Here is a 14,242-nt window from a genome sequence, read left to right on the forward strand (position 1 = left end):
CACCAGTCAGCCACACAGTGGCAGCGATGTGTGGTGTACCAAATGATTGCATTCGCCGAAAAATGGTTTCATTTTCTGATTGCGTCATGAAGCAGCCAGATCTGAACAGCTGTCCGTCTAAACTAAATGAGCCTGATCACACACCAAATGAGAAAAAATGTATATATATTTTCAGGACAAAGAAACACCTTAAAGTATATAAAAGGCACGGAAAACTTACCAGCCCACTCCAGATTTTAGTGATACAAAACCATGAAAAACACCAACGTTCATTCACTGTTGAGTCACCAAGAGCAACAGACGTGTGTGTCTTGAAGGGTCCAGGGTGGGTTCAAATCAGTGCAACCCAGCTTTTCTGAATCATTCACTGAAGACCATTCATGAGCTGGGACTTAAACAAACATGTTCAAATTGTACTTAACTTATATGACACTGAAACCTGAAAGAGCATATTAATATACAGTAGATATATTTGTACATATACACTGTTTTAAAGAGGGATTGATTCAACTTTGTGCTTATTTTGGAGGCTATAGTTTGTGGTGGTGTTGAATTGTGTTACATTACATTGTTTCTAATGTTTAGTTTCATCACACTGATATAAATGTGACGGGCAAAATGTGACCAAAATGACTTAAACTTGAATCAGTATGGCTCTCAAGCTGTTCAACATTATTCCCTTCAAGATGGTTGGATTAGTTGCAGGGCTGTTGTTGTAATAGACTACATGTGTTTGAGCCAGATGTAGTGGCACATTTAAGAATCTGTACATATGTTACTTAAGAATATGAAAACATAAGTGTGAGCAGTCCCCACCAAGAAGTCACCTGACCACTTCCCAGACAGACAAATCAAACACTCCTACTGGCAAAGGACCACCCGGCTATAAGCTGCCTTCCTCCCTTTGTTCTCTCTTTTTGATTCCAGCTGTGTGTTGTGTTGTGTGTATCATGTATGTGAGATGTATTCATTGTTTCATTTAATTCAATTATCTTGCATAATTTATGTGCTTCTCTTTGGTTCACATGACAATATTTTTAGTTCTTTCTGTACAGAGTTTAAACCTCACACATCAGGAACTTTAAATATCTTTTGAGTCTGCCTTCAAGTCTGCCTCACCTGTCTATGAGTCTCTCAGTCACTTCAGCCCACACACCAGTTTTATTTAAAAAAATGTTATCAGGAAACATTAATACTCAGATTTAGTTTTTGTTGAACGTTAGTCTATGTATTAAAGAACATGTTAATACATTTGAGAGATGTTTGTTTTTAATCTTTTGATTTATATTTGGATCATAAATTGTGCCCTTTAAACCCTGTTGAGCACACGAGTCCTGTTGACCAGAAACTGTCTTGGTTTCGTAGAACTGACCCCACCCCCGGGGTCAGCAAGGTACATCTCAAAGGTTGCAAGATGATTAACAAGATAAGTAACTTGGAAAACATTCTGTTCATTTTTCCCAACTTTTCTTTACATTGATTTAATTAATGATAGGTTTACGTCTTCAGGACCCTAAAACTATTCAAATTAAACAATCTGAAATGGCAACATTTAATTACATTAAAAATGCTGGGTTATTCCCGGAGGTGGAAAGTAAGTTTAAGATTTAGTTTGCAATGCTTTTCAAACTACAAATGGAAATACCAAACAATCAGTTCATTTCTTTTAAGATTAATAGTCATTGATTGATGTATGTTGTTCATTCACTTCTTTATAATCTCTTCCAAGTGAACGCATCACTGTTCAAATCTACATCAGTGCATACATGTGTAAGTGAACGCATCACTTTGTACATTTCAGTATCATTTCTGTTTGGTTGATAGCTCAGCAGTCATGTGTTTGCAACAGACTTTTATCAGTGGTGAGCTCCACTGGTAACCATATATATATGTAAACATACTTAGAGGCTGATCAGTGTGAGTGAGGAGCACATTGAGGATCAGGTGACTGGGATATGAGTTGGAACTGGCAGGCATGAATTATGGCAGGACAAAATATAGAAATGATATGATGAAGCTGTTGTTGTGACATCCAGAGGAGTATTTAGTCCTTTGACTGATCTCAAAGCTTTATGTCAACATTTCTCCATGTCTAATAACTGGGGTATTTATTCTGTTTTGTGTGTCTAATTTTAGGTTCTACAGAATTTCTGACAGGGGGTCTTGACAGTGAATCGACCTTAGTGCTAAATTACTTTTTCTTAAACCTCCATTAACTGTTTTGTTTGTTGACTTTACATTAACATAAAGTAACCTTAGTTAGTCTATAGTAATCACACATCCAGCAAACACACTGTAACATTCATTTGGAGTCATGTCCCTGTCTATCTAATTAATGTACAGTAAGTCTAATATTCACATTCCTTTTAGCTCTGGTTTGGTCTCCAGAAGAAAATATCTGTCTCATTAGCAGCTAAATGCTTCATTATCTTAGTGCCTAACTAAACAACAATGAGCTATAGTACAAGTAGACATGTTGGTTCAGCTGCTTTAAATTCAAGGTCTGAGGAGTTTCCCCACCAGTGGTTACTGACTCAAGAGGCTACATGATCACATTCAAAAGTACCTAAGAGACTGTTTCTTAGAATCTACATTTGAACACGATCCTGTGCTGATGACTGATGTATGACTGGTAGTTTCATCCTGCTGATGATGACAGACCAGATGACTTCATACCAGCACAACGAGTCACCTGCTGATATATTGGTTGTGCTATAACTAGTTTGCCCTTTTTGACCAGCCCTGTTTAATAATGGAGTTGATGGTTACAGTTTCCAGATCAGCACACTGAGTGTCACCTCAGTGAAGTCAATATTCAGTGATACCGGAGCTGTAAGGTCATCTGAGACCATTTCCCTTTTCCTTATTAGGGATGATGGTTCGATGAAAAGACCAATAACTTAGAAAGAGTCTCAATTTCTTTGTGAGGGAGCAAAAATATTTTCTGATGTTTAGGAAGAGAAATATATTAATTTTATAAAGACTCCATAAATAAAGAGAGAAAAAAATATGGATCGAAATTTAAATGTGGTCCACATCAATCAAATAATGACAGTAAGCCATAATAACATGTAATACATTTCAGTGGAGTTTCATCACAGGGACATGCTGTGAAGAATGAACAATACATGATGTACTAACTGAACACAGCACAGCCCTTTAAATTCTACTGAACTAAATATCCTCATGACAAAATGAATATATTGTACAAGATGTAAAGGAGGAGAGGTGTGCTCTTTGTGAACACAATGTGACATCCACACTGCATGTGTCTCTGCAGTGTGTGTTAATACTGCCTCCCTCTGGTCTGTTGACATAGTGACCACAGGCCAGATGAGGATCAGGTGATTTCTTAAAAATTAAACACAGGGATATTTGTTTTTAACATTCAACTATCTTCTCATCCTGCATTAAATGATACAGTCTGGCCCAAGATTATGATATTTTAGCAAGACAAAGAAAAGGTGGAATTCCTACACAGTGTTTATTAGAAATACAACCTTTTATATATGGACCTTCATCAAAGTTAATGGTCATGGTTACATATTTGAGCCACTAGATGGCGGCATTCATCCACCTGCATGTATTGACCCACCAAAAAGCTACAGCCTGCTAAAATGAGGCAGTATGTATGCCCCCTCACCTGATATTTTGGTCAGGGGCTCTGCTGCAAACTTTGCAGGTAATCCATAAAAAGATTAGAACGGCAGCTCTCTAAAATATCTAGTGAAAACATGAACAAACCAAAAGATGTAAATCACAATGCTTTATATCATTAATAGACTTTTAAGTTCATTCTATTTACCTAATTTCTAATATTTTTTAGGCAAATGACCTAAAAACCATCCTTTCTTCAGCATGAAAATTCACTGTTAACCTTGGACAGAAATATATCAAATTTTCCCAGTACTTTCAACTGCATCTCGTGGTCTCCCTCTGCAGATCCACATTTGGAAGTTGTTGCTGCTATCACTTTACATAAGTATGGAAAATTGGTTTTGTGATATATGTGCAGGACACCACATGAACCCATATACAAATACCAAAACCAGTCAAAGTCATTGATCAAGAGTCCGCACACGACCAATGTTGCCATTCACCTCTGACACCAAATTCCACCTGGAAAAAGCTAGTAAGTGGACCTTATGTTAAGATATATTTTTTCAGTCAGATTCTATTTTTGCTATAATGTAGACATTAGAGCCACAAGGTGCACAGAATGTAAAACCATAACATCTAACCTAACTTAACTCACATTATTAATGATTAATGCCATTAAAATCATTATAATTAAATTAGATTCAGTAGGTATAGATCAAGACTGTACAGATTAAGGATGAGACAGGCTCTTATCTTTGTTTTACTTATTGTCAACAAATTCAATGAAGGGACCAAAACTAACAATCTGTTAGTCCATCTAATATCTAACAGCTGGGCACTGTAGTTTTTTGCAAATGTTACTCGAACAAGGAGTGAATAATGCATTTAAGGACTACTTTCAGCTGTAGACTAATACATATTTAATGGTCTAGTGAATTTTTACAGTTTTTTTGTCTGTGATCAACAAAAAAAACCTATATTGTCCATGTTCATGATAACGAAGGAGGTGCAACAGTGTGGCTCATTAATGTGTTTAATAGTTTTTGGACAACAATGGAGCTGCATGTCACAGGCTTTGTACACACAGACCTCAATTCATTGTTGGTTTGGACTTTGTTGACAATGAGAAAAATATAGAATATCACCAGACTTGTCCTTTTAGTTTGATTTCAGAGTGGTATATATAGTGCATATTGCTTACGTGGAAACAAAGTCAATGAATCACCTCTACCAATGCTGACACCATATGTGTCCCCAAAAACACTGAAAACAAACACGATTGAGACTAAACTGTAGGTGCTTATGTGCTGCCTCTACAGGCCATACCACGTCTACGTCTTCAACAGGAAATGGTCACAGAGATGCGTCGTCCATCAGCGAGCATTCAGATGATGATTGCTCCTCCCTATCACGTACGGTGATGAAGTTGAGAAGGTCGACTGCTGTCACAACAGCAAACAACATCTGGCTCTGGCATGCTGACCCATCAGCCTTATCTATAGAGAGACAGCAGACATTACAGACTAGCAAACTGTTGGTATACAGGAAACTAAACTGCAAGGAGAAGAGCAGCATAAACACTGACTACAGGACATTTTTCTCACAAGTTTGTTTGCTTAAAAACATAAGCAACTCAATGTTGAACTTTTCACTTTTAAAAGTTCAACAACAAGATAAAGGACGCGAGAGAGAGAGAGAGAGAGAGAGAGAGAGAGAGAGAGAGAGAGAGAGAGAGAGAGAGAGAGAGAGAGAGAGAGAGAGAGAGAGAGATGATGATGGGGTTCCTGCTCAAATAAAAGCACTTCTCTCACAAACAAATGAGTGACCATAACAAAATGAAATATTTATGTGTGAACTTTCGAGCAGGGAGTTAGTTGTAAATATTCCAAAATTCTTCATTTGGGATGTAATAAAACAATTTTATCAAGTTGAAACCAAGAAAAACAATCCGAATGAGCCCCACAGCTGCTCTGTTCCAGCCAGTGAACATGAAAACAAAATCTTTTTCACAATTGCTTTAAAGTTAAATACATTTTTGAGCTTTTTGTACTGTAACTACACAGTCAGAGATGATTTCCTTCAATGTATCATTTTTAGCAGCATAAAAATGCAGCTATAAATGCAATGATTTGTGTCCCTTACAACCTAAAATTCTCTCCATTGTCTTCTATGAGAAACATGATTCTTTCTGGCATTGTTCACTAAATATTAGCCAGTCACCTCTTTATTATCTGATATCAACTGGGGGCAAAAATGCCACAGACAATTGTATAAATAATACTACAAAAAACGAGGTATCTTACACTGGGTATGATCATATACCACCAGGGCAAAGTCGTCTGTTTTGAGGATATGGGACAGCTTCTCCAGATTGTCTGTCAGGTGCACCTGAGAGTCAAGTGTAAGATTAGTGCATAAATATGTTAATTTCATATCTATATCATGTCCAGTATGCATGTCTGCCATCCATGTGACTGAACACCCATGTTTGTACACACTGACTGACCTGTTTGAAATGCTTGCAGAGCACATTGCTGACAGCATCTGAGGGTTTGACCTTCCCAGACAACACAGAGGACAGAATGGACCCCAGAGTCACCACGCCCTGAATCCCACTGTGCAAACACACACACACACACACACACACACACACACACACACACACACACACACACACACACACACACACACACACACACACAGGCAAAAAAACACCCAATTGCCTGCTGAGTCTCTAGTGGGTGTAACAACAAAGCTGTTCAACGACCAAAAAAGTAACTAAATAAAATAATACATGACACATACCTAAATGAATCATAATCAGATAACAAAATAATTTGTTATCCCTGGGGCACGTTGACAAATAGGAACAACATTTAACAAGTCAATTTGATACTCTCCCCTAACTGATGAGTAACTTCTGAGGATTTGAACTAAAAATCTAAGTACGCTTTGTTTTGTGTACTTGCAAATGTGTTTCATGAAAACCTCTTTTTCAAAAGTCTTTTTCTTTTTCTTTCCTGCTTTGGATACAAGTAGATCATGTTTGCACTGTACACACATTAACTCAGATATGTCCATTATTGAAGAATAAATATGAATATTCCAAAGTTCGGATTCAGATGCAGTTCACAGTTATTCATATCCAAAAACTGTATTGATTTACATTCTTAAAGTACAAACATTTTTAAAGACATATACCCTGACTCATCGACAACTGGGGCCTGGTCAAATGCTTTCTCCTTCAGGATCTTAATGGTTTCCTGGCAGGACACTGATGGTAAGACAGTGAGGGGGACAGACAGATGTAGACACCGGACAGTCAAGTTGAACCACCTTATGAAGAGAGTGAGACAAATGTGTTATTTAACATCTGGGGTTTGGATTAGCTGCCTGATTATGTAAAATAGCTGACCTTCTTACCCGGGTTTGAAGTCGACGGGAGGCTCCGGGCTGAAGAAGCCCTTCTCACACATCCACTGGTCACTCAGGAACTTTGACCTGGAGAACCAGCAATGAGTATGATCAGATAAAGTGGATTAGAGGTCTGAAACAGTCAGGTGTGACAAAGTCAGACTGGTTTCAGACACATTTCTGATGAGGCTTGAACCAGCGATTCCTCAGGTTCATGTTATTCATGGATTTGAGCATTGCGTTCTCATGCCGGGCTAAAGTGGTGCATCTGTTGATTTGTCAAGTGGTTGCTTTCTGGTTTTGTTCTGATTATTTTAGAGTTTGCTTTATCAATTTGGAGGAGCTTTTAAGACTTTGTGTATGTTGTGTCCTGGTGGCCAAGAGATTTAAGATGCATCCCCGCTTTGATGAGGATGTTTGGTGCTCTGCTCATTTCCTGTCCTCTTCACTGAATTTAAACAAAAGAAAGGGTTTTTTCTGTCATAAGAAACATCAGCATTGCATCTAATTAATATTTAATCTCACTTAATCATGGTGGATAATCAGTTTATAGCAGTAAACAACCCTGTGTGCAGACTAGACTCTTAAGTGTATCCATCATCGTGACCTCTGTCTCTTACATGTAGTTGCGGACGGAGTCAGCCAGGATGACCACACAGCGTTGGCCCTCCTCAAGCTGCTGAGCCATCTTTACTGCTGCTGCCATAGCTGAGCCGGAGCTGCCGCCTCCAGGAAAACAAGCAAATAGTGAAATAGGGTGCTCAAAATGTCCACATGACATGACAGTGCAGTAAAATACACAATACTTGGGAAATGTATCCTATCAATGGTATCCATGACATGAACTTACCACACAAAAGACCCTCGTCTCTGATGAGTTTGCGTGACATGGTAAACGTCTCTTTGTCAGTTGATTTATACCACATGTCAACAAGCTGCATGGATTTGTAAGAGAGAAGTAAACAGAGGAATAACTTGCCACATACTTTGAGCTCAACACAAAAACTCAAAACAAACCAACACTTGCATGCACAAATCTATGCATGCTCACAGATCTGTCCAGCACTGTGGGGACAAAGTCATATCCGATGCCTTCCACTTCAAACAAAATCTTTTTTTCATTTTCGTCTTCTGATCCAACCAGAACAGAGCCCTCAGGATCAACAGCAACTATCTAAAACAAACAAGACAACCGTATTAAGCTCTATTGCATTGTTAAGCACTGCAGCATCAGGATTACAAAGAAAGTAATAGTGTTTGTACAAGCAGGAAATAACATATGAGGTCCACTGGTTTAATCCTCTCCCAGAGCATAAAATAAGGCCATAAAATCCACTCAAAGAGGTTCTTAATGGCAATAGAGTGTGTTTCTTGCCTTAATATTGGGGCACTTCTCCTTCAACTTCCGAGCAACACCAGTGAGTGTACCACCTGTACCAGCTCCAGCCACCAACATGTCCAGTTTACCTGAAAGAAAAAGGCACCTTATCCTTTCTGATGTGCAGAATGTGACATTTGTTATCAGCTCACAGCATTATCTTAAAGAATCAAACCATCACACTGCTCCAATATCTCCTCAGCTGTAGTACAATAGTGAGCCAGAGGGTTGCTGGCATTCCGATACTGGTCGAGGATGTGCGAGTTGCTGATTTCATTCTTTAGATGCCATGCTGCACCCACATGGGATTCTGGTGAGTCAAAGGCTGCAGAAGAAGGTGTACGCACTGTTTCTGCCCCAAGAGCTCTCAAAACATTCACCTAGAACATGCAGTAACATCAGATATATACATTTGTCAAATGCACCATATAGAGTTGATATAAGGGTTGTGATCTTTAAAAGAGCTGCTTACCTTCTCCAAGCTCATCTTCTCAGACATGGTAATAATGCAGCGGTAACCTTTCACTGCAGCAGTCAGAGCGAGGCCAATACCTTCAGGCAGCCAGAAGAGGAGGATGTATTCAACTGGTCATACTTTGCTTCTACAACTTTTTTGACATGACTGTTTTCTTCACATCTTGCATGTTTGCCTTCTGTACTATAACGGTACCTGTGTTGCCAGAGGTGGGCTCAATGATGGTGTCTCCTGGTTTGAGGATCCCGACTCTCTCAGCATCTTCCACCATCCGCAGGGCAATCCTGTCTTTCACGCTGCCTCCTGCATTGAAGAACTCACACTTGGCCACTAGACAGGTTCACACATAAGAAAATATTGAGTCACTGAACATGTTGCAATTCGAGTCAGAGTCTCAAAAGATCACATGACAGATGTCAAATTAAGTAATTATTATTAATTATTTTGAATTATTGAGAACTGAAGCACCATTGCGAAATGAAAACCCATTACGGTAACATTGTGTGAAAATGTTGCTTCCGTCCGTTTTAACTCGACCCTATTACTCAATATTAACATGAAATTATATTAACATTAAATTAACATGTTAATTAAATAATTCATTTCATAATCAGGCTATACAATTAACGGAGCAAAGTATTTTTTACCATGTATTGTTTTATTGCTGTTAAAATGTCAGTCGACAGAAAGACGTAAAACACTTTGGAACACAATGAAAAGACATTTAGTACCTCTCAGTAACCAGTAGCAACAAGGAACAAGATAATAACAGATAATCAATCATAAAGAAGGTGTTTCACAACAAGTTAGATGTGTGTTTTCACTTGTCAAGATTTGTGTGTTGATTCATTAACATCCTCCTCCACTCCAAAATCTGTTTTGCTTATTGTAAACAATTTACAGGACTATGATGGGGTGACTTTTGAAATGCTACAGTAAATATTGACACATTTGAGGATTTCTGGATCTTTTTAACAGTAATTGAACATTTTGCTGGGAAAACCACACCCATCACAACCACAAATAAAAACCACATCAAAGCATTTTTATTGAAAGCAGACTAGTCTTTAATATTTTTATTGGTAGACACCACCTTTTTGTACATACTCTGCACTCTACATGGGATGGCAGTACTGCACACTTAGAAAGTAAACCTCAAATATAGGCCTTTTTAACAAGAGACATTTTGAGGTAAAATTAATTATGTCTGAATTCATGTTGGCTCACTGGCACAATTCATTTTGATTATTAGTAACACTTTGTGCTTTTCCAACAATGACAAGTCAAAATGTGGCCTTTACACTGTCCACACTGGGCTACACTTTGCAGCACCAGCCAACCATACCAGTACAAAGCAGATTATGGAGGATAACATTTTGGACATCATGTTTGTGGAGCGTGGGGTTGTCCAAAGGTCCTCTCAACCACACCTGCCAACTACTCCTCATATGGGACAGCTACACTTACATCTGCAGTGAACTACAGTGTAATCCTTGTCACGTGAAAACCATGTAAGCACCGAAACAAGATCCTTAGTCTAATTAAGCCATGAGAACAAATCAGAGCTTCACTTCCATCAGTTCACGGGAGTGTAAAAGACATTTCTTAGGGGGCTTAAACTGATGGCTCTGGCAGGTTTCATCCTCAGTGAACCCAAAAACCTCAGTGTGCTGCCAATACAAAACTGTAGAAGTGTAATGTACTGAAATAAAATAAATACTTTCCATACTTTTCAAACTCAAGGACTAAATTCCCAATTCTCCAAATGATTTCTAGATCCTGAATAATTCACCAAGTGTCACTCTATAGTCATTACTCTATCTCTCTCTATTCAATGTTAATTGGCTGTGCTTTACTCTGTTGGCCAAATGAACAACAGGTCTTTCATTTTCACCTCCACATCCATGGGAGCCCAGTACCTTAGACAAAACCCCAACAGTCACACACTGAGGAAAATAAGGCCACCAGCTACATGATACCTGAATGTCCCCTTCTTAATAGGTAAGCAGGGAGCCAATAGTGACACAGTTGAATCAAAGGTTCTTAATAAAAGCAGTGACGGCTCTTCTGCTTGCATGTATCAACTTAATGATTGTCTGCATGCCTTATTCCTTGAAAGAAGTCTTTCTTAGCCTTGTCTTTCTTAGATAGTATGCCAGGTAAGACTACCAATCAAATCAAGGCAGCACTTCTCCTCTCACTGCTGTAAACGTATCACCTCTCCTGCTGTTCCAGGAAGGAGAACAATAATGCTGTTGTTCAGAGTGCCCCCTCCCTTTATGAGACAGAAGAACAACAGCAACATATTAATGTCCTGTTCTGTTCATCTTCTCTGGCTATATGCAGGCAAATTTAGATGACTGAGGCAAACAGTCTTGTCTCTGCACAACTTGTCATCGTTATTAAAGGTAACATGAATACAAGGATGGATCAAATAAAAATTCATTGACAGTGTTTTAAAAATTAAGCTGATTTGTAAAATGATTTGGATCAATTAGAAGCAAACACATTTCCTCCTGTAACTGATCAATAAGTACATCAACTTTTTTGTGCATTTGTTTGGTACTTTGGTACTTGCAAGTTTTCACTGTTATTCACTGGAAGCACTTTAATGTACAATGTTGTTTAATCACTACAATATTGCACTTGCCTTGATTGGTCATTATTATACTACATATAGAAAGTGATCTACAGATGTCAGTCCAATGACATGTAGATCATTTTTATGTTGAAATAATTTTGTGCAAAGAGTTGGATGTGCAAATATTTGTATTGATCTGTTATTGATTCACAAGTACATGTGGGTATGGGTGTCATATGTCAGCTTTGCAGTGACTGTGAAGTTTTTACTCACAAATCTCACACTTGAGTCCAAACTCCTTAGGGATTTTGTTCAAACGAACCAGAGGTGTGTCCCCAATTTTCCCGAGGATGTTGGGAAGGATTTTGGGGGTCTTGATGCTGTGATGGATAGAACAGAAAAAACTCATGAAGAAGTTGCCACCTATGGTGTGTAAATGCAGCTTTGGTCACACGGTCACCTTTACCTGATCACAGTTTTAAAAGAACCTATCCTTTAATAACGGCTGGAATTTTTCATAAATTTTGATTTGTCATTGCAGGAAAAACTTGGGTATAATAAGTAACATCATTGGTGGGTGTATTTCATCTTGGTGAGTCAGCTCCATGGTACTGGATTGTGGATGCTGGTTCATTGAGACACTGAAAGGAACAAGTTATAGCTGTGTATACAAGTCAAAATATCACCTGCTGTGACATAGGAATGGCTTGTTCTCACACTTAAATACATGGCAGACATACAAGACATGTTAACATCCCAAATACACTTATCATGGGCAATAAAACACTGTTTTATGAGGGGGTGTTTTAAGCAGAGTGACTGCAATGGGATGTATTCCCTTTTTAACTTTTACATAGCTGATTTTAGATCATTTTAGATTTTAGATTTGATATCTAAACCCACCCCATACATGCAGTATAAAGAAGATGTAGCACTTCAGTTAAAAATGCGTGATGAAATATTTGTAATATTTTTTAGATAAAGTGGCCTCACAGGATGATATGTAGTCCTTTTTCACAGCAGGCAGTTTGATAGTAGGAAAAGTACAGTTGTTACTGATAAAGTTTGAGGGTTTTTTTCATATGCTTTTCATACTCTGCTCCTGCTTGCATTGTTAATTAATCCCCACAATGACAACTGATTTATTTTCCGAGCTTTCATTAATATAAGTCTTACTGTTCTGGGTGGCTATGAGGTGACTCTGAAATAGGTGTTCCCAGTCTCCAAGTACATCTGCTGGGCAAATCAGGGCGGATCCAATTCCTCTCATCAGCAGTCACTTCTCTGTTCTCCAACTCACTCTCACTGTTTTCCCCACTCTCACAGGGTAATTCATCATGACCTTCGAGAAAGTCCTGTTCTCTATTTACAGGCAACTTGTTACCACAGGTCACAGTCATGGCATCTCCATCCACATGGGACTCACTGGAGGACTTTTGTTCCATTGTGATATCTGCATTTATCAGGGTAGCTGCATGAGGGCAAAGAGAGGGAACACATTCCAAAACTGTATTATCAGAAACAGAAGGCATGGCTCACCTGAAGGGAGATGGAACAAATGTTACAATCTCACATACACATAAACAAACCCTTCAGATTATAATGGATAAATAGTAATCTGCTTGAATCTGGCTAATTATACACATTTAAGTGTTTTTGGTGAATGTCCTTTCAACAGTTTTCAGGAAAATGCAGGTGCTGGTTGAATGTTTTGTGGCTCGTTCAACTAGCTAGGGTGGCAAAATGTGTGTTCTTGTTTGTAAGAGGGATACTTTAAAAGGAAAGCTAATGTGGGTTGTTGTTCAAAGTCTGTGGCTCTTGTGTTGTGTAGCAGGATGCTATCAGGCTCAGTGTGATCGTCTGCTCTGAACAGGACAATGATTAACAGTTATTGCATTGGTGTAATTAAACAATTACCTATTTATATATCCAACAGACAAGAAGTAAGCATTAGCATTCATTTGCAGACATGTTTCTGTAAACCATGGTATTTTCCTTTAGTATCTGTTTTGGTTTACAATGATTCCTGTAAAAAAAATATGTATGGTTCATACAGGATGAGCCTTATAAGGACTAAAATGATCCCTTGACTTTTCATGTATCACTGCCGTTATGATGACATTTGGGGTTTTGAGTGAAATGTCTCAACAACTATTGGATGGATTGCCATAAAATTTGGTACACACATTCACATTCATTTTTTTAGCTAGCACCATCATTGGGTAAAAACTTTCAATAGGTCCAATAATTTGGTTTATGACCAAAAACCTACAAAACAAGTGCCATTCTCACCAGTCTGTAGTTTGTGTTCAGTGTTAACTTGCAAATTAGCTAAATGTTAAAAGGTTCACGTAAATTGTTGATAAACATCAACACATTAACATTGTCATTATGACCATATTAGCTATCTGATGAGTGCCAAAGAGCCAGGGCTTTAAGATATGACTTTTACTATACAAACATACTGCACCTCTGTTTGATGAGTTAAGTAATAAAGAAACACCAAAACTAAACAAACAATATATTTGGTTGGGATTAACACACAGTTTTGTTGGATTACAGCATTACAAGCAGAAACCTTGACAACCAAACAGCATGCTTGACTGTATAACAGATGTATGAGATGGATGTGTCCTCCAAAAGATACCCATCCTCATAAATGCCTGGCACAATCAGATGTGCTCTTTAAGCATGTGACTTCAGCATGTAGCAACTGTCCTGCTTTGAGGGACTCTACCCTGTGGACATGTTTTAAAGAAACTTGAAAAGTTGTCCAGGAGTGAATGCGTGGTTT

General features: G+C 38.3%; 1 protein-coding gene across 1 annotated transcript; it reads right to left on the reverse strand.

Annotated features, from left to right (window-relative positions):
• Positions 1 to 4,953: 4,953 nt before the first annotated feature.
• Positions 4,954 to 12,980, reverse strand: cbsb (cystathionine beta-synthase b). The gene is made up of 14 exons (XM_053328265.1): positions 12,625 to 12,980; positions 11,722 to 11,828; positions 9,063 to 9,197; positions 8,865 to 8,944; positions 8,568 to 8,772; positions 8,390 to 8,481; positions 8,066 to 8,188; positions 7,865 to 7,949; positions 7,635 to 7,740; positions 7,024 to 7,101; positions 6,802 to 6,936; positions 6,107 to 6,215; positions 5,904 to 5,988; positions 4,954 to 5,096 (listed from the first exon to the last, which is right to left on the reverse strand). The coding sequence occupies exons 1-14, from the start codon at positions 12,978 to 12,980 to the stop codon at positions 4,954 to 4,956; spliced, it is 1,839 nt and encodes a 612-aa protein (XP_053184240.1).
• Between the last annotated feature and the right edge of the window lie 1,262 nt (positions 12,981 to 14,242).

Source organism: Scomber japonicus, chromosome 11 (assembly GCF_027409825.1).
Source record: "Scomber japonicus isolate fScoJap1 chromosome 11, fScoJap1.pri, whole genome shotgun sequence".
Lineage (NCBI taxonomy): Eukaryota > Metazoa > Chordata > Actinopteri > Scombriformes > Scombridae > Scomber > Scomber japonicus.